Raw genomic sequence first — 22,734 nt, 5'->3', positions numbered from 1 at the left:
ACTGGAATTGATTAGGGAGTAAATATCCTAGTTGTAAGTGCTGTTGTTTGCACTTTCTAGTCCTTGTAAGCTGCCCAGAGTACAAGAGGTTTCCTTTTATTCAGTTAGTTTGATTAGAACAGAATATTAGAAGGTTAACCCGAACATGTTCGTTATTCACAAATATCGGCTGCTTGTGCACTCTAAAACCCAGTTTACAACACAGACATTAGGGGTGTGCGAGTATTCCGAATTTTCTTATAGCGAATCGAGTATCCTTCTATCTTATTTGCTGAAGGATAAAATAATGCGTGTTCACAATTGCTCTAAATGCATCAGATGCGATGACAAGTAACCGAATAGTTTTCCAGTAAGCACAGTGTTATGATTGGATGTGCTGTAGTTATCTTCGATGGCTACTTGAAAGACTGGGCCCACTCTGACACCAGACAGCACGCTGTCATGATCGCTCTGCACGTCGTTCAGCGCAGTGTTGTGGTCCATTCATGTGGCGATGTTCCTGATGCTCATACATATGGTCTTCAAGACTGGGCAATGCAGCAGGGTTCAGTCAGGTTTGGTAAACTTCGCCATCATGCACAATATAGGAGGCTAGGGCTTGCAAGTCCTGTCCTAGCTCCCGTAGAAACTATGCAGTGCTAACTCGGCTGTTATGGCGCAACTGTGGCAGCTTTCCCACATGCTAGGTCGCGAATGTCACTTTGTGATGGTGGTTTACTGCATGCTGGCATTTTGACAGCCGTACATTTAGTGCGCGTTTAACGGTGACGGCAAACCGGTCAAAGCGGGGCTCTAGACTCTATCAGTGTTTGGCTGCCACCGTGTTCGGTGGCCTCTGACGTGTTGCACTGGCACTGAGCATGTTTACAGGTGGCGCGAATCTTTTTGTGGCTGTTTGTGCTGTTCCATCACAGCTGCGGCACTAGCACGAATGACTGAAGGGATGAGAATAAAACTGTGATGCGGCAAACGCTACGCGGGAGCGCTTGCGAGATGCAGCTGCGTGGGACGGCTCCGAGGCATGTTTCTGTCATCCATGTTTGTCTTGTTGCCTGCAGCTTGAAAAACGCAATTTCTAGGTTCCAACAGAGTATGATTGTGTAGGACAAAAGTGGCTGCCGAGAAAACAGCACAGAAGCATGCACATGTGCCCTAACTTTGGCTGCTCTGCGTGCCTTCCTTCTTCAATGCTGCTTTGGCCATGTCTTGCTGGCCAGCCATACCTGGACGTGGTTCGAATTGACCCGCAACGTCCCAATTAGCGAGCATCCGACACCATGTACTTACATGGACGTTGGCCGGGGCCGAGCCGGCATTTCGAATTATCTGGATTTCCAAATTAACGGGGGGGGGGGGGGGGGGGGTTGAATTAACGACCCTTTACTGTAGTGTTCTGCGGTGATTACAGCATTTTGATGAAAAATCTAGCAAACAAAATGAAACACCTTCCTTGTATAATGACGTGTGTTCAAAAGCATGTAAAATTTTGAGGCTTTGGAAGTAAAGCGTTTATGAAAAATTTACTGCGAAGAAAATTTTGAAACTTTCTTGAAAATATCAATTCTTAAAATTGCAGCCTTTCAAACTTTTTGAGTCCATTTTTTTTCAATTTGCATTTTTTGCTGAACTGCCATCTGAGAGTATGATTATTTATTTAGAGAGCAGCAAATACATTGAGTGCAGTTTCTCGGCCGGAATTGTGTGGGGAAATAGATTGTGGACTTTTTTTGTATTTTGTCTTTTTCTTGTGAAAAATAGTTTCAAAATGCTGTCATAACACAATGACAGTGTTCACTTTATTGGGACTAATTTTATATTGTTATTATAAATTGGCAAGTTCTTTCAGCAGTTGAATGCCAAGGGCCTTTCTAGACTCATTTATTAGGTAAAAATGAGACAGTCTCTGTTATATTAGAATAATAGTTTCATACACACCACTAAATTCACTACATTCTCACCACACTGCATTCTGTAGTCATGAACACTTGAGCTGAACAATACACTTCTTCATGCAGCAATGAACCCATAATCGCGTGCAAAAGTTGGTGAGTCCTTTCTGGCAGTTTTTGATGCTCGCACCCATTGCACGCTCCTGTGTAATTCTGGTCACAGATGGCTATTGATTAGATTCTTTCAGGTTTCACGCAGCTACCATGGCTGTGGCCAGTCAGCAGTGTTGCTGCGGTGGGTCAGGAGGCTCTGCCCGCCGGGGAATTCCCGTGTGAGTCGGCGGCGGAGCCTGCGGAGGCGCGGCAACCTTTGAGCGCATGCAAAAAGTGATGAGACGAGAGGGAAAGGCGCGGAAGTGCTGAAATTCAAATTTTGACTACTTATGACTCCTCAGCTGGAGGATATTCGTGATGCAGCATCCTTAACATCCCCGGAATACCGTACCATTTTTTTTGAGAGCCCCTTTCATAGCACCTTCTATAATTTCCTTTAAACTGCAGGGAGTTACAGAAATTAGCAAAAGTGCATATAGTGCTAATATACATCAACCTTTAAAATTAGATTTTTAGTTGGATCAAATTTTCAAATTGGATTCAAATCAGATTATGGCCGCCGCGGTGGCTGAGTGGTTATGGCACTCGGCTACTGACCCGAAAAACACGGGTTCGATCCCGGCCGCGGCGGTTGAATTTCTATGGAGGCGAAATTCTAGAGGTCCGTGCACTGTGCGATGTCAGTGCACGGAACCCCAGGTGGTCGAAATTTCTGGAGCTCTTCACTACGGAGTCCCTCATAGTCCGAGTTGCTTTGGGACGTAAAACCCCCATAAACCATCAAATCAGATTCAAGTGCTTCAAATTTTTGTTGCGTTCCCCCTCCCCCTTTTTTTACCAGTGCTTCTATTTTGAATGACATACGTACTGTGAAGTACATACTGACCTAGCATGTATTGTGAAGAGCAAGTAAACTTGAGCTAGAAGAGTGAATGGAAACTTTCAATCCATTGCAGGGCAGCTTTCCTGGCTTGTGTACATCATTGGTGCTGCCATAGGTGGCCGTGCTTCGTTCTCAACAGCAGATGACCATGATGCCATGGATGGGGAACTGGTATGCAGGTGGGTTGTAATTATAGCTGCCAAGCTTAGTGAATAAGCTGAGACATGTGTCGAAAAATTAACTAAAGGTTGCGAGTGCTTCATGCAGTTTTCTTTGACACCTGTAACAGTCACATGTTTGAGTGGGAAAGACTGATTTGCAGTAGAAGTGTAGTGGGATAATTTGAAAGGCATCTCATGACTTTTGGCAGCGTAGAGGTAGTGCTTGTTATAGACCACAGTGCCTGGTTGCATATCGCATCAGTCATCCGAAAGCTGTTCATACACCTCGAGCATCTACTTCTGCGCACCTAAAATCATTCTTCGCCCAGACTGCAAGAGATTGGAACGACCTCCTCGCTGAAGCTTTCATCCATCCTGGCCTGGAATACTTCAAATCATTCATCATTGATTTTTTTCAATGATATGCATGCCCACTCCTCATGTAATGTCCCTAGTGGGCCTTTGAGGTACTAATAACTAAATAAATAAATAAACGCAGTTTGATGCGGACAAGCTCTGGTCACTCACGTGTATAACTTATAGGGGTGTGTGAATAGGGCTTTTTCGAAACTGAATCAATATGAATAGGTTCGCTTTGCTGACAAATTGAATACAAATTGAATAGTAAAAGAACCAAATAGAATACGAATCGGATATTTGTGTGATTATTCGTTAATTGTATGCTTATTTGTGCAAAAAGAACCTTCATGTGAAACAGCAAAGCATTAATGATAGCACTTGAAGTCGTGACATTAAAGCTGTAGCTGTCTAAAGGTGCAATATTGATGTCCATTAGGGGGCATGCAACATATTACTAACTCTGTGACTGTCGGTGCTTAAAGTCTGGCTTCGTTGAAGGGGGGTCTCTAGTGATTAAAGTACAGGTGGAGAGGGAGGGAAGTAAAGAGGGAGAGAGAAAGTGGCGGACAGCCTGTCTTGCACGCCATTTTAGACAAAAGGCTGTGGAGAACTGCATACATGCAGAATGAGAATAAAAAATAGTGCAAACTAGAAGCATCTTCTCTGGGAGGTGGGAAAGAGAAAGAAAAAAGGTTCTTAACAGCTTAGAGCCGTTTTGGATTTGGGGAGGCTGGAAGCTTTTTGTTCTCGTGAAGGTTGCCGGGGGGAGACTTTGCACTGCGTTTCCCATTGTTGTTGGGTAGCCTTGGAGCTGAGTGGCCAGCGCTGGACGGACTCGTGGTGTGAGAGGTCACTGGTTTCTCCTCTGTCTTCGCTGCTGGCCTTTCATTTTTCTTGGTCTCAGGTTTTAGAAAAAAATGTTAATGATTCTTACTTCAAATCACGGTGAAATTTTCTAAATGATTGGGAAGAAAGAATAAAAAAGGTTACCTGCTTCGGATTCATGCAGTCCCTACATTCTAGTGCTGGTCTCGGATCACTTGTGGGGAGGTTAGAGAACTGGTAGAAACTGGTGGGGAGGTTAGAGAACCTCTGAAACCTTTTTGACTTTAAGCACTGGTGTCTGTCATGTCATATGCTTAAAAAAATTATCTTTTGCTGCTGATGTGGACAGTGAACATACTAACACCACACCTTAGTAGATGAGGGGAATGAGAGCCTGAGCATGGCCTCCGAAATCGGGCATGCCGGCAGGGTTTGCTAAACCTGGCTGAAGCATTATGAACGCTACCACATGAATAATCTGTATTGCAGTACCGAATCCTCCTTTCAGCACAGACTGATTGCAGCACAATGGTGTGCAGCATCGGAGTGGGCTCAGTTTTTGAAATAGCCGTTAAAAGAAACTACGGCATGCCCTGTTCGAACTTCATGCAATCTGTCCAAAAACTATTCGAAATCTTGAGAACGAACTCTGATTTTGAGCATGCGCTATTTGATTCGTTCACCAAATCGAATACAAGGATGTTTGATTCACTCTTCAAAAATCTAGAATATTCGCACAGCCCTAATATTCTAGGCTGTTTACAACACACAAGTAGCGTGCATGTTCATTGCGCAACACTTTGCTTGCTTCCTGTTGAGCAGGAACTGTTGCCATAGTAAACGTGGTTAGTATCTTCACACTTGCATGTGCTGCATGGCTACAAAGAATGTGGTATTATTTGCAGTGAAAGTCCTGTAGCATTGAAAGTACCATCTTTAGCCTCGAAAGGCTTTTTGTTGCACTTGCACTTTTTGCAGGGTACTGCAGTTGATGCAGCTGAGGGACTCGCGCCTTCCTTTGGGTTCCTGCTCGGGAGAAAAATTGGAGCTTGCTCTTCTCAGTTTTTTTGAGCAGTTTCGCAAGATCTATGTTGGTGACCAAGTTCCAAAAACATCCAAGGTTTGTGCCACAGGTTGCCAGTATACACTGCTATGCTGTTTGGCTTGGGAAAGTTAGAGGTGGAAGCAAGGTAGCATTGTGTTCGCATGCATTCCACTGTACTGTTTCGAATATAGGATATTTATCATTTACTAGCTTGTGAGAAACTCCCGGTTTTCTTGGCTTGCTTTCGTGAAGGTGTTCTTTCTGCTAGCACAAGTTTTGGGAGCACCAAGCTCGTGCCATGTGGCTCAGTTTTCATTGTGTTCATAGCTACAGTGTCCATGTTAACCCAGTACATATGTGTCGGAGCGTTTGAATATGCTCAAACTATAAATTCGATGTCTTTTGCAGTAAACCTTCTTTTGTGAGAACAGCACTGGCCCTGTGCTGCCTTTGCTCTGTATGCCTTTCTTTAGACTTGACCCACGTGAAAAAATTTTTGCATGTTTTGGAAGTAATTTGGAGTAGCCAGCTGCTTCGTCTTGCAGTTTGCTGAGTAAAACTAGTAATTCCATTGTCATCGTGACAAGACTTGGGAAATGACAAATGAAGTAATGACAAAAACCGTGCCATTCTGAGCAAAGAGAGTGATGGGTGGTGTAAAAAAATAGTTTTGCTGGCCTTGTTATAGGTTCCCTGAAGAACCTTTCTGTTGATCATGGGAAATGTTTTGGAATTGAAGTGTGTTACAAGTGACGTCATCTTGAATTTTTTTTAGTCGACAAGAACAGAAGCTAAGTAACTTTTGTAGCTTCTCTCAGCTTGAATTGGCTCTTCGTTTTCTCTCAACTCTCAGCTTTGGTAGCAGCACTGTGCCTGTCAAAGCCGTGCCAGGTACTGTTGACCATGGTAACCGTGCTCCCTCCTAAGTTGAGGGGTCATGAAACCGTCTCTGCTGCGCTGGCTGTATGTTTATGGAAACAAGATGCAAGACGTGCTCGTATGCAGTGTGATGTCAGTGCGTGTTAAAGAACCCCAGGTGGTTGAAATTAACCCAGAGCCCCTCACTACAGCGCATCTCGTAGTTTGCGTGTAGCTACTGGACGTTAAACCTGCACACCTTATCTCTGTTTTGAGCCATGGCACCAGCATCACATGGAAGATCATGGGCGCTGTTGTCACAAGGTGGCTGCTTCATGTCTGCATGGAGTGGATGGAAAACGTTCTGTATGAAATGAAGAGCCTGTTTCGCACTTCACAAATGCTGTGCACTGCTTAGGACTGTGATTAGCTGTGATATTCTCTTCAAATACTTGAATGCTTGAGAGGGATGGCTTTTAAAACCAGTGTTAAAACTTCAGTGATGTCACTTGAGTTGCTGACTTCTCTGCATTTGTTACATATTATTTTTTTCTCTTTCATAGCACATAAAATTTATTCTGTGTGTTCCTTTTCTTGTTCCAGGTGTATCGACGACTGTCAGAGGTGCTTGGTCTCTCTGATGATTCCATGGTGCTTAGCGTGTTTGTTCGTAAAATCATAACCAACTTGAAGTATTGGAGCTACAGTGATGCAATTGTGAGCAAGACTCTGCAGCTTTTGAGTGATTTGAGTGTTGGCTACTCATCAGTGAGAAAACTGGTTAAACTGGAGGAAGTTCAATTCATGCTGTCTAATCACACGGTATGTTTACTGTTCTTCACTTTAATTTTTCTTTTTTTGTGGTAAAGTCGAACTACGCTACAACAGTCACTGCTAGAGCAGAACTTTTGCTGCAGTGAATTACTTTTCTGATTCCCCGTCAACAAATATAAAAAGTACTGTTGGTAATTTCCCATGCACAAAACAATTTTGAGAGTTTAATTCTGCCTTGTTTTTTAATAGGTAACATTGAACTTGAGATATTACTTTTTAGCATAAGCAGTAGAACCTTATTGAAGCACTTCAATGAATTGCAGTGCAGTGGAAGCACTACAAAATCTGCACCAGGGCACTGATGTCAAAGTGGCGAGTACTAGCAAAGCTATCTCGATATCTGGAAATAATTGTCCATGCACTATCTTAGTCCAATCTGTTGCTGTACTAATCATGGTGGTGTTTCTGCTTCAATTCATTTTTTTTTTTTTTTTTGCTACAGTGCACTTTAAAGAACCCCAGGTGGTTGAAATCTCTGGAGCCCTTCACTACAGCATATCTCAGCCTGAGTCGCTTTGGGGCGTTAAACCCCATAAACCAAACCAAACCAAACCGTTTTTTTTGCATTCCCCATGAATTCTGTTGTAGCGGGGTTCCACTGTGTGCATGAGCTTATTTACTTTTTGGCTCAATTTTTTGTCAGTGCATTAAAGTCACTGCATTTCTTTGCATTTCAAAGTATAGCTGTTTTTTGCCTTATATATTTAGGAAATCATTTGTATGCCTCTGTAGTTGACATTGATTAGGTATGGAGCTTGTGAAGGATTAAACCAAGAGTGGCAGGTAGTGAACAAATGTAGTTATCTAACAGTGAAAATGTGCTTTTGGCAAGAGCACTGTAAATAAAGCTGAGGCGTTTACCAGCATATAAGCGTAAAGTATAATGATAAAGTAACAAAATATGGAGTCATTTTCTTAGGGCAATCTGTCTCGGTTCACAACGGAGTCAAATGTGGATGTTGTGAGTAGAGAGGTGGTAAAGGTGTGCAAGCATTTCGGTATATTCTTTTTTAGTCGCAGGCCATGAGTGTGTATCATGCATGTAAAGCTTGGAGCCTACCTTGACTGAATTGGCACTCTGCTTTCAGAGTGAGCACTTCCCTTTTCTGGGACACAATAGTGGTAACAGGAGCCCCTGTGCTCCGGCAGCAGGCTCTGCGGGATCTGCTGGTGAGTACCTGCTGATATGAGAGGTGGAATTCTTGCGCCTTGCCTCTCACGGGGAGTGGATATTTGATTGTTTTCTTAGTGGAGAAAGCTATCTAAATGCATTCTCAAGGCATTTCAAAGTGGGGGTGACTGTCATTTGTGTTCTCTTTGAGGTTTCCAGTTATTCCAACAGTTTTAGGGCGCTAGCACTATAGCTTCCACTCAGCCGCTTAGCCATTGCAATGCAACACATTGGCAAAGTAGGCAGGGCATAGATTTTTTATTTTATCATGCTTATGCCCACCTCCATTCTTGAGCTCTTAGCTTCTGTCTCAGGTTCTTTGGTTCTGCAACATTATTGCTGAGGTTGTTGCCTTTACCTTTTTTTTGCTGCAACATGAAAAGAGGCTATCATCATCAAAATAAACATTTAACTCAATCTACTTTGTTCAGTCTACTCAATCTACGGTGGCATTTCAGGGATTCGGTCACGTAATCCATTCCTCTTCATTCTGCAGTTGTGGATCGGTGTACTGTTGGCCATTGCCAGGCCGCCGGTGCATGAAAAGGACTTCGTCATCCAAAACATCACCGCCTTTCACGTGTATCCTGTGCTTCATCCGACGCCCTGGACTTCCATGATAAAACAATCAGCAGCTACACGCACCGATGATAGCGTGCACGACCCAGGAGCAGCGCCACCACGTCACCAGCCTATAAATGACCCACTCGGGACCGGCGCTTCCACTGGGCACGGTGGCATTTCAGGGATGCGGTCCCGTAATCCATTCCTCTTCATTCCGCAGTTGTGGATCGGCGTACTGTTGGCCATCGCCAGCATCTTCGCCGGGCCGCCGGTGCATGAAAAGGACTTCGTCATCCAGAACATCACCGCCTTTCATGTGTATCCTGTGCTTCATCCGACGCCCTGGACTTCCATGATAAAACAATCAGCGGCTACACGCACCGATGACAGCGTGCATCACCCAGGAGCAGCGCCACCATGTCACCAGCCTATAAATGACCCACTTGGGACCGGCGCGTCCACTGGGCACGGTGGCATTTCAGGGATGCGGTCACGTAATCCATTCCTCTTCATTCCGCGGGTGAGGAAACGCTACGGAAAATGTATTCGATCTAGTGATCCCTTTCTATTTCTGCTGCCGTGCCCACGGATGTGTTGGTTCTTCTATCGAGTTGCTCTCTACTTCAAAGAATTGTTAATGCTGGATGGTGATATTGAGACAAATCCGGGTCCCAATGATGCACAACTTTCAAAACAACTGGAAGATATAGCGGCAGATATCAGAGATAAAAGAAAAACGATTGACTGACATAGAAACTAAATTGGACGCAGTATCGAGACTGGAAGCCAAAATCGCTCTCTGTCAAGACCAGCTCGAATCCATGAATCGTGTAATTCAAGACCTGGAAAACAGAATAGATGACTTGGAAAACCACAGCTGTAGGTCAAACTTAAAGGTGCCGTGAAGAGGAATCTGAACTCGTCTTTTTGCCGCGGGAACTCAATCAACACGTTTCGAGCATTCTTAGAAACATCGATTTATTGCTCTGTGTGGCCGATTTCCCTAATTAAATCGAATTAATGTCCGGCTCCCACCTTTTTTTTTTAATTCTCCCCCGTATGGTGGGCGGAGTCAACCAACGCGTGGAGTGCCTTTCACCCAGTCCCGTGGCGGCTTGCCGCTCTGCCATCGGCGGAGTGATACGTAGTAATCCGTAGAAGCAAGTAGTCCGCGCATATTTTTATTTCTGCGGGCTTATTTTGCGGCTATATTATCTGCGAATGAAACTATTCATTCACTGAAACCTAAAAAACAAAATGAAGCAAAAGCAAAGCCTCCATAGAGCTGGCTGAAAGGCACGCCACGCGTTGGTCGACTCGGCCCACCGTACGAGAAGAATTAAAAAAATAAAGGCGGGAGCCGGGCGTTAATTTGATTTAATTAGGGAAATCGGCCACACAGGGCAATAGGTCGGAAGTTTCTAAGAATGCTCGGAACGTATAGATCGAGTTCCCGCGGCAAAAAGACGAGTTCAGATTCCTCTTCAGTGCACCTTTAATTGTTTACGGCTTCAAAGAAAAAGAAGGCGAGACTTCTGAGTCCCTGGAACGTGTTTTTAACCAAAAGATCATTCAAGACAAACTTGATCTTGCACCAGTTACCATAGAGCGTATTCATCGTTTGGGATAACCTGCAGAGAACAAAACTAGGCCAGTTATATTCAAGCTCTTGGACTCTCGTCAAAAAACAAAATTCTAAAGCAAGGACGTAAACTAAAAGACAGTGGTATATTGATCGGCGAAGACTTTTCCTATAAAATAAGAGACGTAAGGAAAAATCTCTGGAACAGTACCAAGCCGAACCGCGATAAAGTTTCATTAGTATTCGACAAAATTTTTATCAACAGTCAAGCCTACGTTTGGGACTATGAAAAGAACGACAAGGTGCCTCTGTGAAAAAACTATTGTACGAAACAGACACGACCCATCACGCAATTCTAAGCCATAAAAAAGTTTCTGCTTCTAAATACCGATTTCGCCAACATAAACGTAAGAGAGGTGACAAAGGAATTGCGACAAAGAATAACCATCTCCGAATCATTAATGTTAATGCTGGAAGCATTGCCAATAAGACCGAGCAGCTTGAAATCCTTCTCCTTCAACATGACCCTCACGTTGCGGTTATAACAGAAACATGGCTGCACAGCGAGATTACCGATGACCTCATCTTTCCACCCTCGTACAAGGTATTTCGCAAGGATAGGCCCTCGAGAGGTGGAGGAGTTGCAGTAATCATTAAAAACAATATACAGGCTGTTTCGCTAGATGTGCCTGATCTTGAGTGCCTTTGCATGAAACTGTTTTGCTGGGGACATTGCTTTATTTTGTATGCGGTTTACAGGCCTCCTAATGTAACACAAGATTATCTAACTAAGTTACAAGTTCACATGTCAAATTACAAGACGAATAAAATATTGCTATTCGGTGGATTTAACTTACCTGGCGTTGACTGGGAATGTCTGCAGCCGTGTTCCGGGTACAAAAAAAAAAACGTGGATATTGTATTCGACATTATGTTTACGCACAACTTGTGCCAAGTGGTTCGCAAGCCAACCCGCGAATTTCGCATGAGTAATTCAGTGTTAGATCTTGCATTTGTTCCCCATGTTTTCCATGATTGCAACGTGTCTGTCGCACCAGGACTTTCAGATCATCGTCTTGTTAGCATTTTCATTCCCATAAACCCGCTTGCCAAGACAAACATGTAAAGCACATCATATCATGGACTTCACACATGCCGATGACGCCTCAGTTATTGAGCATCTTGAAACATGCGTTGTTGAATTTGATGGAACCACGCCTGTGCACTCTGGAATCAGTTTAAGAAAATGTGTCATTATTGTCTTAAAAATTTCATACCTGTAAAATACAAAAACGTTCGCAAGCAGACGCCTTGGATGACACGCAGTATCATCCATCTCAGACGCCAGATCAAAAGGCTAAAAAAGCAACACGCACAGCAGAGCGCAATCAACCATCTAAGAGAAAGCCTCACCCTTGCTGTACGCCGTTCAAAAGATTATTATTTCAAAACGACTCTGCCGAACTTCATAAAAAATGACCCGGGTAAATTCTGGCGCCACATTAACGATAAAAAAGCACCTATATTAGAAATGACTATCAACGGTACAACGTTACCAATCAGTCTGCCATTTCTCAGCATTTTAACAATTACTTTCACAGCGTATTTTCTCAATCAAAACCGTACGATGCACCAAGCACAACTTCAGCACATCCATCTGAAGGTAACTTCATCTCGTATGATGGTGTCGTTTTCATGTTACTAAACCTGAAAACTAAATCATCCCCAGGGCCTGACGATATTCCAAACGGTTTTCTTCGGAGGTATGCTGAATCTGGCCAGATTTTTGGTTATTATATTTCGCGCATCATTTTTAACCGGGCGTGTACCTGAGGACTGGAAGATAGCCTGAGATAGCCCTGGAGAAAAGGCGACCGCCTTCAGGTGACCAATTATCGACCTATATCCTTAACGTCATCTTGCGGCAAATTAATGGAACATATTGTCGCAACTAACATTAATGATTTCTTAGATCGCAACATTCTGACAGATTATTTGCGTAGTTTTCGCAAAGGGTTTTTCACAGTGACTCAACTACCTTCAGTTATCCATTCATTTGCGGCATCACTTGACAATAACAGCCAAGTTGACGCGATCTTTCTAGGTTTCAGTAAAGCATTTGACAAAGTTCCACACCACAGCCTAACTCTAAAGCTAAAAACTAATGGACTTCCACCTATTTTTATTTCCTCGATAAATGATGATTTAACTAACCGGAGTCAACATGTTGGAGTCGGTCGGCACCAGTCTGGCTGTCTCCCAGTCACATCAGGTGTGCCGCAGGGTAGCATACTGGGGCTACTACTTTGTCTAGTATACATGAACGACATCATCAGTGAGGTTCGCCCTGGTGTACGTGTTCAATTGTATGCTGATGTCTGTGTCTTATTTCGTGATGTTAGCAATGAAAACGATCAGAGTGACTTACAAAATATGCTTACTAATATTGTACAGTGGTGCAAATGCTGGGACATGACACTGAATGCAGATAAAAGCGTTTCTCTTCGCATAACTAACAAGATAAACGCTCTACAATATGTATATAAACTAGAATCATCACCATTGCAACAAGTGGCGTTCGTAAAGTACTTGGGTGTAACACTTACTAATAACCTTTCTTGGAACTCTCATATACCATATAGATAACATCTGTTCACTCGCATTCCGTAAGCTCTGTTATCTAAGACATATGCTTCGAAACGTTAAGCTCTTAGGTTATAATACTCTAATTAGACCCAAGCTCGAATATGCTTGCATAATTTGGGACTTGTATACAAAGTCTAACATAAGAAAGCTCAAGAGCATTCAAAGGAAAGCAGTTAGATTCATATATTCAAAATTTCTACCCACTTACTCTCCCTCAGATTTGATGCATGCTAACAGTATTGAACAACTACAGATAAGAAGACGAAATTTTCGTTTAGATTTTCTTTCATTACTTCTTAACAATAAACTCGTACTTGACCCTTCTGCTTATCTTTCCCCAATGCCAACACGGAGTACACGACACTATCACAAAGCTCTTTTAAAACCATATTATGTCCGGACCAATTCGTACAAGTTTTCCTTTTTCCCACGCATCATATCCGACTAGAACTCATTAACTGAACCTAATCAACCCTGAAAAATCAGATGCGTTCCTCAGCCATGTTTCATATTGCGTATTATGTATTTTTTTTTTCTGCTTTGTCTTGCACTGCTGTATTGTTGTATTACTACATTATTGTTTCTGTATTGTTGCATTTTTGTTGCTATAATTTTGCTTTTTGTAAACCTGCCCTTCCTGCTTGGACCTAATCATGGTCTGCAGTATGTACATAAATAAATAAAAAATAAAAAATATTAAGATATATCAGCTGTTCGGGTGAAACAATGTTTCATATTCTGGGTTGTATATTCAGTTTCCTTGAAATAGGGATTTCTTGAGGTTTTGTCTCCCTGGTCACCCATTATTTCCAGCCTTGCTGTACGAACTTCGTCTTTTTTACAATGCTGTCGCTCAGTTGCACGTGCAATTGAGGCGGTGATAGCAGACGCATGGTGTGAGCAGGGTCACAAGGCAGTGTGGTGTGGAGAGTGCCGCCAACGTGAGGTGGAAGTCAGTTTCTGAATGAAACTGCAGACGGACAGACCAAGAGATGAGCACGTGAACAGAGGTGGATTTTTCTGACTCCCCTACACTCCCCATCGCACGTGTAGCAGCGTTGTGTGATCTGCAACGGAGACAGTTGCAGCTGGAGTTGTCAATGCTATCGCGAAATGTCTTTACATGTTTACGACTTGGAGTAAGGGGTGTTTACTGTGAATGTTTGCTAGGCCATTTCATCTACACTTATATAATTTTGGCTTCAGTTCTGCTCAGTTCTTTCGAGTTTTCATGTGAAAACTAGATGTAATGAAAGCCTGCATGTAAGGAAATGCAGACTTTCTCGATTTCGTTGTATCCAGATTTAACTGTAGCGTGAATTTCGCACTTCCTTTGGCTTGAAGCCTGTATCAATCAGGCCACAAAATGTTCTTTGAAAGTGACTTCTTTTCTTTTCCCTGTGGAAGCATTTTCATTTTGACTAGGGTATGGAGTGGCAGTCAAAATGATAAAATGTGTCATCAGCAGAAAATATATCTCTGAGCATATCATTGTGGAGTGCTGTACTCGGAGGTAACTGTTCGCATGCAGGTTTGAGATTGATGGCAGGTAGCATGTGATATGTGAAAGCAAGCTATGCCCACATGTTAATTCCTCAGTGTGTAGTTGTACTGCATTTTGGCTTGGACGAAGGAAAAAGAGGAATTGCATTTGGTGTTTAGGCTGGAAATTTGACAAGCATGCCTCTGTTGCACAGGAGGAGGTCGAGAACGGGGTATGGACATGCGTTGTCGTTCCACATTCTACACATCGTTGGGTCGACTGCTAATGGTTGAGTTGGGTGAGGACGAAGAGCGCTTCGTGCAGTTCATGCGACCCCTGACAGCAGCTTTTGAGGCTATTGGTGCTACCCTGGCCAATGCAGATTCTCCCCTGTTCAACGCCGATGAGGCTAAGGTAATGATTGTCTTTTTGTATGATTTGCTGTGGTCATTCTTGTGTTTGTAATTATCCATGGGGTCCTGTAACTGCTTAGATTGCATGGTTTTTATTTATTTTATTCCGTTCTTCCTTTGGATGATTAGTTTTTAGAATTTGTAGTTGCTCTCAAATATGGCTGGCTGGTAGCATGGTTAGAACATTTACAAGCACTTTTATCCGAGAGTAACACATTCAGTGCAGTTCTTGTATTACGAATTTTCTTTCTGAAAAAGTGACATTTGAAGAGTGCTTAAAAAACAGTAATTACTTATGAAAAGTGCTCTTGAACTTACCATTTTAACGAAACAGATTGTGAGTAATGGCCTTTCACGAGAACATGTGGTAAAAGTAATGTTCTACCCACCTACACTACAGTGCTTCCTTGGGTCCTTGTTATCTGCACAGTGTAACTTTTTTGATCCTTGTTATTCTCGTGCCACATTTTCCTTACTCTCCTTGATTTTCCTGCAGAAAATGTTGATTGGACTGGCCCGTGACCTGCGTGGTTTAGTGTTTGCCTTCAATACGAAAACGAGCTACATGATGCTGTTTGAATGGATGTATCCTTTTTGCTTGGGTATTGATGCTACATATTTTTTTCTGAAGAGAACCCATGTATGGCAGTACTCTTATCGCATCGTATTCTGGGGTAATCTAGCCAAGCGCGTGAGAGGAGCCTTTGAAGTGAACATACCACAGAAATTTGACGTGAATATACCACAGAAATGGAAGGAATGCTGCACCAATTGTACCACACTGCAGCATTTCACTAAACCTGTTGGATTTTTGTGAAATTGGGCCAAGGCTGCATCTAAAAACAGTTCCAGCAGCCAGCAGGAGTCGACCTATGTCTGAGGGCAGCAGCTGCTGCCTGGTGTGAGTGGCATGACACATGTAATTTGCAGCACGTGTTGAAAAGGGTGATGAGGATAACTGGTGGAATCCAATCCTATTTTGACTTTCCACTTTTTTTAACTTTCTGCATTTGCATGCATCGATAGGGTGTGCATGCGTTTTCTGCTTTTGCATCAGCAGCCAATATCTCGTTTCCACATATCGTAGGGTTCATTTTCCACACATCATAGATGCGTTGATTGGACAGCCAATCATCGCACTAGCGAACGAACAAACTATGTTAAGGGACCAATATGGCTGCATTCCAGATAGATTTATGTGATAGCCTTCTTAATTTGAGCACCGTGCTCGCTGTCACGCATACCTCAGCTGGTCTGGTTTTGGGACATGCCTGAACCTGAGCATGAAGGGCTTTTAATGCGAAAGCACTACTCAACACGGTCCCAGCCAAGAATCTTGTGTGGAGCCTCGGAGTAACTCGGTTAAGCTCGGGTTAGTTCGGAGGAGCGCCGCGCTAGGTGCAGCCAATGGGAGGAACCTCTGATAAGTTTGGGGGAGCATTGCGCCAGCTGTAGCCAATGGGAGGGAGACCTTGAGGGTGACCTTGGCCAAACCTAGCATAGCAACAGCCCATGCAGAAATTAAATAAAGATCACCGTGACTGGGTTTCGAACGCGTGGCAGCACGAACAAATCAGCTTCGCTAGCGACTAGATGAGAGCACTATGCTATTGCCACAGCTGATCATGGCTTGTGTTAAACTGCAATACGCTCTCATGCTGTGCATTGCACATCATTGTTTTCATCAACTGCCATCTGCGGCTCTAACAGATCAGATTAGCTTAACATGCATGCCATAAGTACCAACTTTTTTTTTTTGGTTGCAACTGACTTTAAAAAAATAAATTTGGCGTACCTTTATGAGTGTTTTTCAGTTTAAACTGAAAAGTACAACTCTTACTTTAAGACACTGTGAGCTTCAGGGATAAACATCTTCATAGGAGATTGAATCTCTCTGGTATTGAAGGGCTTACGTGTGATTTGCCAATATGTCTTGTATCTAGTCAGAGTAGAGCTTTTTGCCACATGTGCTATCTTCCTTGTTCCCTATAACCCGCTTTTTGTTTCTTTTTTCTTCCTGTTGTTTTTTTTCTCTCTAATTGCCACCTTTCGTTTTTCACTGTTTTGGATTCCTACTGGTTTCTTCTGGCGTCCTTCTCAGGTGCCAGGTATAACGGATTGCTGTTTTAGTAGAAATATGCAGTTGACACACAGATGCATCAATAACTTTATCTCTCTCACAGCCTGAGTCGCTTTGGGACATTAAACTTCATAAACCAAACCAGTAATCTTATCTCCTGCTTCTACTTGCTTTACTGTAGGGTGTGGTTCTTTATGTGTAGCATTACTTACAGCACCAGACGTTGAACAGTGCTGGTGCACCTTTGACATGAAACGCCTGGAAAATTCAGGTGCTGTATAATCATCAAAACCTTGACAAACAAATAAAGCTACCCAACATACTTCCCGATTCTGCATCGAGCGTTGGAACTATGGTACCACGACCCAAGTGTGAGCACACCGGTGCTGAAACTTGTGGCAGAACTTGTACAGAACCGGTCACAACGCCTTCACTTTGATGTCTCCTCACCCAATGGCATCTTGTTGTTTCGTGAAACATCTCGCACAATGGTTCTGTATGGTAAGTTTGGCGGGGCTTCACTTTTTACAGCGACAGCTGTTAAGCGCCTGTTCCTGGGTTTCGCATTGACGTAGTAATAGTAGTAGCAGCAGTAGTAGTATTTCTCGTCGGTGTAGCTGGTGGGTGCATTGCTATGGGAACCACTAGGAGGGTGGTTGTCATCTTGGAAGGAGAGTGTGATGCGAGTGGAGGAACGCGTAACCGGTTGGTGGGTACCACCGGAACCATGCGGAAGGTGGTTACCGTGGAAGGAGGAGAGTATGAGAAGAGCGTAAAAAGGTGTAACCAGTGGGTGGTAGCCATGGGAACCAGCCGGAGGGTAGTGTTACCATGGAAGAAGGCTATGGTGAATTACCATGGAAGGAGGAGGGTCTGGCGAGAGTGGAGGGATTCTCAACCGATTCATCAACACGATGTTGTGCCCGGCAACTCTGCAACATTTCGATCCTCAATTCGACGGGCGGTGCTTACACTGTGGGGAGGTGTCTGACACTTACCACATGGTGTGGGCCTGCCAGCAGAACCCATCCCTACCCTCTATCCCAAACCCCACCCGAGAGGACTGGGAGGCGACCCTGTCCGGTTGCTGCACCCTCGAGGCCCAAAGGGCCTTAACGCAGCGCGCCCGGGCTGCGGCAAACGCCAATGGGGTACCTGACTAGGCATCCCACCTAGTGGTCGTAAGGGCGTGACCCTTCAAGTCACGACCCCCAACACCTCTCCCTATGATTTAATAAATGTTTTCACTACCACCACCAACCGATGGGTGGGTAATATGGAAGGAGGAGGGTATGGCAAGAGAGTAAAAAGGCATTGTTAGTGGGTGGTTGTCATGGGAACTACCCAGAGGGTAGTTACCCTGGATAACACCTCATCTGGAAGGTGGCTACTGTGAAAGGAGGAAGGTTTATCGAGAGCAGAGATGGTTAGCATGGAAGGGGGAGGGTATGGCAAGAGCATAAGAAAGCTGAATGGTAAGGTGGTGATTGTGGAAGGAGGAAGCTGTGGAGAAAGCGTAATGCGGAAGCAGAGGGTGAGTGCCACGGGAAATGCCCTGAAGGTAGTTAACCTGGAAGCAGGAGGAGGAGAGTACCGTAGGAGGAGGGAATGGCAGAAGTAGGAATGTGTAATCTGAGGTTGGCTAGAGCGGAAACAATGGGGAGGGGGGTTACCGTGGAAGTGAGATTGAAGGAATCTAGTGTGGTCCATCTGTGGCAGCTGCTGCGAAACACGCCACCCGAGGAGAGGCTGATCGGTGGGGCGGCGCACCTAGAATGGTGGACTGGAGAGGAGAACTAGTCGAAAAGAGTATGTGTGGAAAACTAAAAAGAGCGCTCTAAAACTATACGTACATAAAGTCGCTCTCATATTCTCTACTTCAACATGTCTTAAAATATAAATGCCTTAACAACTATCGCTGAATCTCTCATTACACAGTGGTAACCATCCTGTCATTTTTCTTCTTATTCTTATTTTGCTATGAACTTTTCTAGGCACATGCATCCTGACACTGGGTCAAATTCCGAAGGACCAAGTTTACAAGCTGAAGTATCCTTTCTATATGTTCATTGTGTTTTTTGTGAAACACTTGCTGCTGAAATCTTTTTAGCACTGTGGCATTTTGCGGATCATGAGCTACAAACCTGGCTACAAAAGCCACCGCAGTGGCTCAGTGGTTATGGTGCTCGGCTTCTAACCCGAAAGACACGGGTTCGATCCCGGCCTTGGCGGTCGAATTTCGATGGAGGCGAAATTCTAGAGCCCGTGTACTGTGCGATGTCAGTGCACGTTAAAGAACCCCAGGCGGTCGAAAATTCCGTAGCCCTTCGTTACGGCGTCCCCATAGCCTTAGTCGCTTTGGGACGTTAAACCCCCATAAATCAAAACCAAACCAAAAAAAAAAGAGAAAAAGTTTCTCAGTGTTAGTTTCCAGCTGTGTGTATTAGTTTTTTGTGCTTGACTGGCCACTTTGTTTCGTGAGTCGCAGCAGAAATTTTGGCATTTTTTTCTGACTTGGTGAAATATAATCTGTCTCGCATTCATAGATAGTGAATGTGTCTTGCCCTTTGGAAAAAAGTTGCTTGTTGCCGTGTTCATTTGTTGAAAGTGACGTGTAGATTTGTGGATGTAGATATGCTTGGGCAAGTTTTCACTGCACCTTTCATGCTGAAAATGTTCTTCCTGATGAGCTGCTCAGATTGAAGGGAGTTGCCATCTGCTTTAGTATGCTCAAGAGTGCTCTTTGCGGAGGCTATGTGAATTTAGGTAAGTTCTTTACATTTGATGATTGCTGTATATATGTATTTGAAATACCTTCAGGGCCTGGGCAAGGCAGTATAGAATGGAGTGGCTGAAGTCACGCGATCCAATCCCAGCTGTAGTGGCCACATTTTGATGGAGGTGAAATGTGAAGGCCCGTGTGTGCTGAGTAACATTGGTGCATGGCAAAGAACTCGAAGTGGTAGAAATTAATTTCAAGCCTTCCACTGTGGCATCTTTCATAGCCCACATTGTAGTTTTCAGGGTAGTAAACTCCGCATACCATACTGGAGGGAGTGGGTTCGAAAGCAAAAAAAAAATTTAGGGGCAGTCAATTGGATTGATGCGGAGGAAATGCGATAGCATTCGTTTTCACTTGCAAATCTATTCCAGCTCTGATGCTATTCCAATTCACAGTCCATTCTTTCACACCCCAATCTATTTCAATTCTATCTACGCAAAATGTGTCACGTTGGTAGATTGCGGCGAGTCCTCGTTAGACTACTAGTGCTGTGGCACAATGGTTCAGCGATGTGTTACTGCACTGGCGGGTGGCTATTTCAAACACGGCCACCTGTAAGCTTGCGAGACCCAGGTTGCTTTTCGCATGCAGTGTGCGAAGGAATAGGTAGCTTCCGCAAGCCTAATTTTTTCACAGATAGTTTTTCAGGTTGTCTGAACAATTTTCTTCTAAGTCATTTTCATTTTTGCTTAGTCAATCTTTGTCCGGTGTCTCCCTCCTGTGCCCTACAAGTCGAAAGAGGAGGGGAGGGGGGGGGGGGGGGGGGGGTATGATGGGACGGTTGGCAAGTGGCAGGTGAAGAGATGAAAATTCCCGTAAACACCAACTGCTACGGTTGGCAGGTCGAGGCTTCACACAGACGCCGACGGACAGTTTTTCCTTCATGGCCCTCCTAATGCTATCACATTAGAAAAAGTTATGACAGTACAGTGGACTTCAAGGGACCAGATTTTTTTTTTAATGATCAGAAGTGCTCTCTAATATGATCCAAAACTAAATGAGATTTGCTTTGTTAATATCTATGGATGTAAGTAGTATTTTGGATCCATTTCTGTTTTTGCAAATGTTACTAAAAGCTTTAGCATGACATAAAATATAGCTGAAAGGCAGTGATGTTTACTCAAGTTGGGCTGAAATAAGTTATCAGTAATACACTGGTTTTACCACATGAAGATCTCTGAGGAGTGAAAAAAAGAAAGGTCTGCGTTATCCGAAGGTCGAATATTGGAATGGCTACAGTTTCGCACATTTAATTAATAAAAAAATAGGCAAGAGTCGTCTGCTTTTAAGTGGTAACTGCATGGCAAAGATGATTTATCGGGATTCCGTCATGCTGTACTGCATGCCCACTGTCGGGGATGTCAAAGTAGCTGCAAAATAGTAAGGCCTTCCCGCGGCCTCCTTCACTGGTGTGATGCATAGCGATGGTGTCCATGTAAGGAGGCTTCACCACACAGTGAGCATCTCGTGATGACCACGCATAATGTGCACACGGGACACCGCGGACAGAAGTGAGGGTAATGCACATTTGCACCCGAACTGGGTTACGCCTTCTGAATAGAAAAAAAAAGAAGAAAAAAAGACCAGCGATGCGCCAATTAGCATCCAAACCAACACACAGCTGGGCTTGCTTCGCTTAAGTGGAGCTGATAGCCACAATCGTGGGCTGGTAAGGGTGATCAGAAAACGAAACTATGCGGCGATGGGGGGACTCTGATTGACATGGCCCCCCTTCGGACCACATGTGAGTCAACCAGTTGGAGGAGCTGAATTTGCAGCTCACGCGGCACCGCAAACCTGACGTATCCAACCTTGGTTGCCGCTCTTTTGCTTGCCGGGAGCGTTGGAGCAAGATAAAAAATTTGAGTTAACTCGAAGTATGAATTAGCAACTTTAAAATGCATTGAAAATATAGCCAGCCAACCAAAATTTTGAAATTTGTTTGGATTAACCAAAAGTACAAATTGTCAGTTTGAATTATCACGAGTCTACTGTATACGTTAATGTACGAGGTCTGTTAGAAAAGTATCCGACTTTATTTTTTTTAAAGAAAACCTGATGGATATGAGACAAGCGCGCTTGCATCAGGCGACCTTGAACCTTCATGCGCATGCATGAATTTTTTCCTGCCTGCCGATAGCGTCAGTCGCTGGGAAGCAGCGTTTGAGTGAGGCAGTGTGCAGTGCTCTCGTCGGTTTTTTATTGCAAGGAAAATGGCGGAGTGAAAGGAGCAGCGCTACTGCAACAAATTTTGCCATAAACTTGGTGACAGCCGAGTGGAAACCATTCGAAATATTCAGACGGCTTTCGGTGAAGATGCTATGAGCAGCACACAGTTTAAGCAGTGTTACAATTGTTTTAAAGATGGCCGCACATCGGTGGAGAACGAGCCATGCTCCAATCGGCCATCAACATGCCAAAATGACCAGGTCATTGCCGAACTGAACTCTATGGTGATGCGGGACTGTCGCGTGACTATCCGAGAAATTGAGGAAGAGGTGGACATGAGCAATTTCTCCGCACATTCCATTATCACCGAAGATTATTTGGCCATGGAGAGAGTTGCGGCGGAATTCGTGCCGAAGCTGCTCACGGTGGAGCAAAAGCAGCTTCGTGTTGAAGTCTCACAGGACATGCTGGATTCCGCAAACAGTGACCCCGACTTCATCAACATCATAATCACTAGTGACGAGTCTTGGGTGTGCAGGTACGACCCGGAAACCAGATCCCAGTCGTCAGAGTGGAAGCATTCCACGTCACCAAGACTTAAGAAGGCCCGCCAATTGCGCAGCAATGTGAAAGTGATGCTGACTGCTTTCTTTGACACCCTCTGTGTGGCAGACTATGAGTACGCACTCTACAGGGTCAAACAATGACCAAAGAGTACTACAGGGATGTCCTCCGTTGCCTACGTGATGCTGTGCGGCGCAAGAACCCGGAGCTGAGGTCAACAGGAAATTGGCGCACCCATCGCGCCAACGCTCCTGCACATTCCTCGCACTCCAATCAGATTTTTTGGTGAAAAACCAGACTCCTGTAGTTCA

At 44.1% G+C, this 22,734-nt stretch overlaps 1 protein-coding gene across 6 annotated transcripts in view; it reads left to right on the top strand.

Annotated features, from left to right (window-relative positions):
- Positions 1-22,734, top strand: part of Ranbp16 (Ran-binding protein 16) — a 61,164-nt gene that overhangs the window by 20,449 nt on the left and 17,981 nt on the right. For all 6 annotated transcript variants that reach the window (XM_089578991.1, XM_089578992.1, XM_089578995.1 and 3 more), the window contains 9 exons: positions 2,960-3,065; positions 5,211-5,352; positions 6,739-6,957; positions 8,058-8,139; positions 14,630-14,829; positions 15,325-15,413; positions 17,219-17,409; positions 18,903-18,957; positions 19,607-19,674. In XM_089578991.1, the coding sequence (XP_089435117.1) occupies positions 2,960-3,065; positions 5,211-5,352; positions 6,739-6,957; positions 8,058-8,139; positions 14,630-14,829; positions 15,325-15,413; positions 17,219-17,409; positions 18,903-18,957; positions 19,607-19,674 (1,152 nt within the window). The remainder of the gene's footprint in view (positions 1-2,959; positions 3,066-5,210; positions 5,353-6,738; positions 6,958-8,057; positions 8,140-14,629; positions 14,830-15,324; positions 15,414-17,218; positions 17,410-18,902; positions 18,958-19,606; positions 19,675-22,734) is intronic.

Source organism: Amblyomma mixtum, chromosome 3 (assembly GCF_055824585.1).
Source record: "Amblyomma mixtum isolate Tamu chromosome 3, ASM5582458v1, whole genome shotgun sequence".
Lineage (NCBI taxonomy): Eukaryota > Metazoa > Arthropoda > Arachnida > Ixodida > Ixodidae > Amblyomma > Amblyomma mixtum.
The sequence above is the reverse complement of the archived record's forward strand: the minus strand, read 5'-3'. Positions and strand labels throughout refer to the sequence as shown.